This window comes from Ascidia mentula, chromosome 1 (genome assembly GCF_947561715.1).
Source record: "Ascidia mentula chromosome 1, kaAscMent1.1, whole genome shotgun sequence".
Classification (NCBI taxonomy): domain Eukaryota; kingdom Metazoa; phylum Chordata; class Ascidiacea; order Phlebobranchia; family Ascidiidae; genus Ascidia; species Ascidia mentula.
In genome coordinates, this window is record NC_138566.1 from 25,507,229 (window position 1) to 25,513,765 (window position 6,537).

The 6,537-nt window shown below is 38.9% G+C and overlaps 1 protein-coding gene across 1 annotated transcript; it reads left to right on the forward strand.

The window, feature by feature from the left end:
- The first annotated feature begins 1,657 nt into the window (after window positions 1-1,657).
- On the forward strand, window positions 1,658-5,021 carry LOC145890505 (uncharacterized). Its single transcript, XM_082981604.1, has 6 exons — window positions 1,658-1,883; window positions 2,102-2,356; window positions 2,830-2,970; window positions 3,324-3,447; window positions 3,668-3,717; window positions 3,862-5,021. Exons 1-6 carry the CDS (start codon window positions 1,658-1,660, stop codon window positions 4,302-4,304), a joined length of 1,239 nt encoding a protein of 412 aa, XP_082837730.1. The 3' UTR covers window positions 4,305-5,021.
- Window positions 5,022-6,537: the final 1,516 nt, after the last annotated feature.

Here is a 6,537-nt window from a genome sequence, read left to right on the forward strand (position 1 = left end):
TCCGAAGACGACAGTATCTTTATACTTACAGCAGGCGATGCGGCAGCTGACAACTCCATTGGCAACATCTATGACGTCCCAAGGCATCCTCAATACAATGCTTATGACGTTGCAAGGGACCCGGAACAACCGCCAGCTTTTGGAAGTAATGATCGCGTAAATAATTGCGATGTCTACAGCACGGTGCAACGCGACGGAGACGACCAGGATGCTCACAATCAACTACACTTGCATCAACCTGCTGGTTTGGAGGCACCGAGAAACGAACCTTTGCCTGAAGTAGACACCAACGACCGAAATACTCACGACCGGTTGAACAACGTTGAACATATGAGTGGGAATACCACTGACTCAACCTCTGCTGATCAACTTTACATGGCGGTCAGGAAACCCAATAAAAACCAGACACGATAACGCTGCTGCGCGTTATTTTCGTATTTATTTGATCACCATTTTGCTTTTGAATGTTAATAGAGCCATGTGATTGATTGCCATAACGTCCGGAAATAATGTATCTCGTAATGATGCTTGGACGTTTTTCGCTTGATTCCAATCAGTTGTTTCGAACATAACTCACGGCTTTGTGAGTCGAATTTCGTATTCAAAATGATTGAGGATTCAATCAAAACGTTTGCTAATGAATTTCGGAGCAGTTATATGGGCTATAATGCTTTTCTTACTATAGTTATGATGCATTTACGCAAAACAAATTTGTAAGGTTTATGAAAACGTTTTTAACTAATTGTATATATGGCATAGGGTTAAAAGCCACTGGGTATAACTCGTACAAGTGACATGGCTATACTCTGTGTGTGAAAGCTTATACCTACGTGTAAGTCGGTGGTGCCACCATTATGCGCTCTACGCGTAGAACCAGGAACTCTCCTCGCCTATTTCCTTCTAACCGTATTGAAGTTACTTTCAGTTCTTAGCTCGCAGCTCTGTGTTGCATAATTTCCGTAGGTTATGGTTTACTGCGTGAAGGATCGAGTAGTTTCCCTTGCCACGTCAAGACCTGTTGGATTTATTGAGAGTTTGCTGTATATACTGATGTGTGCTGTGTGTGTGCTGGTGGATTCTCGACTCAGGAACAACTACGTAGTGTGCGCATGCGCTGTTTATGTCAGTTGGCATACAGAATCAGCAAATTTCGTGGAAGTGGATTTAAACGGTGGCAAAGGTGGTGTAAAGCAAAATCAAATTAATGTACAACCTTATTCCTGCTACTTCAAAGAGAAAACTTGCAGCAAGACGACTTGCGGTTAGTCTATAATGGTTTGAATTTCCGCGCGTGTGGTGGCAGGCGTTTGTAGTAAAGTCGCGACGGAAAGGAATCCAACAATTACGGCTTTAAATCAGTTGATCAGAAAATGTGTAATCCATACAATAAGCAACCTTTTGTCTTCCGCAAATCAGTTTGGTTTGTATGTATACTAAGTAGATGACTTCTTAAGCGGTACAACTGGTTACCTTGGGCTTGAACAAAACTGTGCAGCTAACATCGTTTGAAACCGTCGTTGGTTACACTGGTTGTTCAAATATCACAAACAAGAGATAGTTTTGTTTAATTTCGAGGTTTCATTTCGGAATCTCATCAATGATTTTTACCAAACGTGAAATGTACAGCAATTGCATTTTTGCAGAATATTGAAGCAGAATGAATAGATATTTAATGTTGTCGTTAACACTAATACCTGTTGTCTTGTCTCAACCTTGGCACAAGCATGAGACGAGGGAGTATTTAATTGGGTCAAGAGCTAATAACGTTAGCAGCTATTCTGAAGCGAAAACTGCATGTCAAGGATGGAACAACGCTCATGTAGCCTACGTTAAAACAAAAGATATTTTTGATTTTTTGGTGGAAAAGATAGGAACTCTAAGAAGTAAGTCTTTTTGTCTGGAGCAAAATCACAACTGTAATGCAAAGTCATCACTACTACCTTTAATGTATTGAATAACTCCGGTGTGTAATGCTATGATATCAAATACGTGGATCAGTATACTGATATAGTCCATACAGGTTGTGAGATTCAAAACTGCTTTAAATCATATGTCTACGGTTAAACTTATGTTGTGACAGTATATTGCGATTTCTTTGAAGAACGACCCTACGGCTACTTCATTGGAGCGAAACGAAATAGGAGATCAAAAAACTTTGAGTGGACAGATGGATCTAGAGTTGATAACCTACAGTGGAGGGTGGGGAAGGTTGGGAATAAGACATTCAATGAACCAAACGACGACGGTGGACATGAAGATTGTGTGACAATGGGTTGGAGATGGGAACCCGGAGACTTGAGGTGGTTGGATTATCCATGCACCGATCCGGCTCGATATATTTGTGAAAGGTCGTCAGGTTAGATATTCTCAAACAGCATTTCGTAACGTTTTGAAACAATGTGTTTTAAACTTAGATGGTTCACAAATACGTGTGAGAAATTAATTAATCCCAAAACAGAGTTAATGGTGATCTAACCACGAGTGGCAATTATATTACGGATATTTTAATCCTCTGTTTTATTACAAATATCCACAAAAATACCTAGAAAATTTGTGTAATTATTTACAAGTAGTAATTACACCAAAATAAATCGGACATGTTAATAACAGTTTTGCTGTTCGCAAATGGACCAATGCTGATATATTACAGCAACAGAGTATTTCTTCACGCCTTAAAATAAATAAATATATTTACAAGACCAACAATTAATGGCGATGGCTTGAAATATCAACTCATGCCCCAGATTGATGCTATTTGTGAGCATCCAATTCTGATGTATCAAAGCTAGAATAAATTTTTACCGCCCAACAACACTTGCTTTCTATTAGATACAACAACGACCAATACTGCTGTTGGAAGCACTGCAACCAGTACCAGAGTCAGTACCAGAAGTACCACAGCAAGTACCAGTGGTACCACCCGCGAAAACACGCTGAAAAACACAACAGTTGGTAAATCTGTTCCTAATTGTGAGTATGAAACTTTTACATTGGAGTGTGTTGTGAAACTAAAATTCCGCCATAATCTCATGAATAAAGTTGATAAAGTTTATGTTACAAAAACATACTGTCATCAATACTTATATACAGGTGCTTACATACATTATTGTCTCTGTGTACAATCTAGCGTTGTTCAATATCGCGTGGTCTCGGATTAGCAAATTACTAAAACACTTCACCCAACTTTCTTTTGTTCAGCTTGCTTAAATTAATGCAAAAAAAAAAAATTAAACCAACTTTTTACTTGAGAGAATGCAAAATTACAAATTGCGAACGCAGAAATTTTACATAAAATCCAATATTAAACATTTATTTTGTTTTAGCCACAAATCCACAAGGAAAGAGCAATTTGTCGGTTGTGATTGGTTCAATTTTTGGTGTCATCGCACTCGCCATTATATGCATTCTTCTTTTCTGTTTAATTTCACGAAGGCGAAAAGCGAAAAGGTGAGCGTATTTTTCCACTTCAACAAAACCATTTCGTAATTTCGCTTGCAGTAGGTGTTTTTCGTTTCGTTAAAGGTTAGAATAAGAAATCTTTGTGCTAATCACATACATATTTATCGTTTACAAAACATACATATTGGAAAATTGTGGGTGCTTCAATTCATTACAGCAGTTGATAATGTTTAGAATGGTAACTTATTATTAAAACCCATGTTTTTAGGTCTGAACGATCTGGAAATTTACAGGCAGTCGGTTACAATGCAGCAGAAGGTAAGAAAGGAGCAAGGAACCGAATACTCAACAGAACAATTCATTTTACACTTAATTGGCCGATTTTCTACCTTAAAAAAACTAAAGCCCATATAACTTATTATAAACATAAATGACCAAAACGTTAACAGAGTTTTTTTACAGCTTTTCCTGTTGCGGCAGCAGACAACTATGAACCAGAGCCCGCTTATGCCGAAACTTCAGAGAGAGCCGAAATTACCTCCAGTCAAGCAGGCAACACCTATGACGTCACAAGGCATCCCCAATACAATGCTTACGACGTTGCAATCAACCCGGAACAATCGCAAGCTTTTGGAAATAGTGTAAGGGCAATCAATGGCGATGTCTACAGCACAGTGCAACGAGACAGGGACTACCAGGATACTTACAATCAACTACAGTTGCATCAACCTTCTGGTTTGAAGGCATCGGGAAACGGAGCTTTGCCTGGGGTAGACACCAACGACCGAAATATGTACGACCGTTTGGACAAAGTTAAAAACATGAGTGGGAATACCACTGCCTCCACCTCTGCCGATCAACTTTACACAGCGGTCAGGAAACCCAATAAAAACCTGACCCGTTAACGCTGCTGTGCGTGATTTTCGTATTTGTTTGATCACCATTTTGCTTTTGAATGTTAATAGAGCCATGTGATTGATTGCCATAACGTCCAGAAATAACGTATCTCGTAGTGATGCATGGACGTCTTTCGCTTGATACCAAACAGTTGTTACCAACATAACTCACGGCTTTGTGACAAACGAAATTCGCTTTCACAATGATTGAGAAATTAATCAAAACGTTTCTAATGTATTTCAGAGCAGTTATATGAGCTATAATGCTTTTCCGTTTTTGGTTTTGCATATTACTACTTATTATGATGCATTCGCACGGAAATAACTTTCAAGAATTTCTGAAAATGTTTTCAACTATTTGCAAATATGGCATAGCTTTAAAAGCCACTGGGTATAACTCGTATAAGTGACATGGCTATACTGTGTGCGTAAAAGGTTATACACTTACGTGTAAGTCGGTGGTGCCATCATTATGCGCTCTACGCGTAGAACCAGGAACTCTCCTCGCCTATTTCCTTCTAACTGTATTGAAGTTACTTTCAGTTCTTAGCTCGCAGCTCTATGTTGCATAATTTCCGTAGATTATTGTGTACTGCATGAAGGATCGAGTGGTTTCCCTTGCCACGTCAAGACCTATTGGATTTATTGAGAGTTTGCTGTACTGATGTGTGCTGTGTGTGCGGACATTCTTGACACAGGAACAACTACGTAGTGTGCGCATGCGCTGTTTTTGTCAGTGTATATACAGAATAAACAAACTTCATGGAATTAGATTTAAACGATGACAAACATTGTGTAAAGCCAAATCAAATTAATGTATAACCTTATTCCTGCTACAATAAAAAGAAAACTTGTAGCAAGACGACTTGCGGTTAGTCTATAATGGTTTGAACTTCCGCGCCTGTGGTTGCAGGCGTTTGTAGCAAAGTTGCCATGGAAAGGAATCCAACAATTACGGCTTTAAATCGATTGATCAGAAAACGTCTAATCCATACAATAAGCAACGTTTTGTTTTCCGCAAATCAGCTTGATTTAAATTTATACTAAGAAGAGGACTTCTCTAAGCGGTACAACTGGTTACCTTGGGCTTGAACAAAACTGTGCAGCTAACATCGTTTGAAACCGTCGTTGGTTACATTGGTCACAAACATGAGATATTTTCGTTTAATTTCGAGGTTTCAGTTCGGAATCTCATCAATGATTTTTACCAAACATGGAATGAAAACAATTGCATTTTTGCAGACTATTGAAGCAGAATGAATAGATATTTCATGTTGTCGTTAATACTACTACCTGTTGTCTTATCTCAAACTTGGCACAAGCATGGGACGAGGGAGTATTTGATTGGGACAAAAGCGAATAAAGTCAACAACTATCCTGGAGCAGTAACTGCATGTCGAAGAAGGAACGCTCACGTAGCCTACGTTAAAACAAAAGATACTTTTGATTTTTTGGTGACCAGGATTGGAACTCTCACACGTAAGTCTTTTGTCTGGAGCAAAATCACAACTTTAATGCAAAGTCTTCACCCACTACCTTTAATGTATTGAATAACTCTGGTGTGTAATGCTACTGCTTTAAATCATATGTCTACGGTTAAACTTATGTTGTGACAATATATTGCGATTTCTTTGAAGAACGACCCTACGGCTACTTCATTGGGGCGAAACGAAGCCGGAGCTCAAACAACTTTGCATGGACAGATGGATCTAGAGTTGATAACCCACAGTGGAGGGTGGGGAAGGTTGGGAATCAGACATTCAATGAACCAAACAACGACGGTGGACATGAAGATTGTGTGACAATGGGTTGGAGATGGGAGCCCGGAGATTTGAGGTGGATGGATTATTCATGCACCGATCCGTCTCGATACATTTGTGAAAGGACGTCAGGTTAGATACTTTGGGTTAAAAACCATAGCCTATGAAATGACATAGAAACTTACAAATTGTGAATAGATAGTTTTTCTGCAAATAAATATTGTTTTTTTAAACAACCTCGATGTTGCATAATGACCTTTCTGACTGCCGTAAAGTCAAATTTAATTTTGTCTTTAAGTTACATAGCAAAGTACTTGTGCAGCAACAACAAAAACTGCAATAACAACGAAAGCTGCAGCAACAACAAAAGCTACTGCAACAACTTCGTTAGCTGCAGTAACAATGAATGTTCCATCAACAATGTCAGATGTCGTATTGAGGCACTCAACAGTTGTAGAAACCAGAAATACCGCACAGAAAAC

Excerpts from the sequence above, each read along its gene's own strand:
- LOC145890505 (XM_082981604.1), top strand. The coding sequence starts at position 1,658 with ATGAATAGATATTTAATGTTGTCGTTAACACTAATACCTGTTGTCTTG. Across the intron at positions 2,357-2,829 it reads TATTTGTGAAAGGTCGTCAG|ATACAACAACGACCAATACT; the intron begins GTTAGATATTCT and ends GCTTTCTATTAG. Across the intron at positions 2,971-3,323 it reads TGGTAAATCTGTTCCTAATT|CCACAAATCCACAAGGAAAG; the intron begins GTGAGTATGAAA and ends ATTTTGTTTTAG.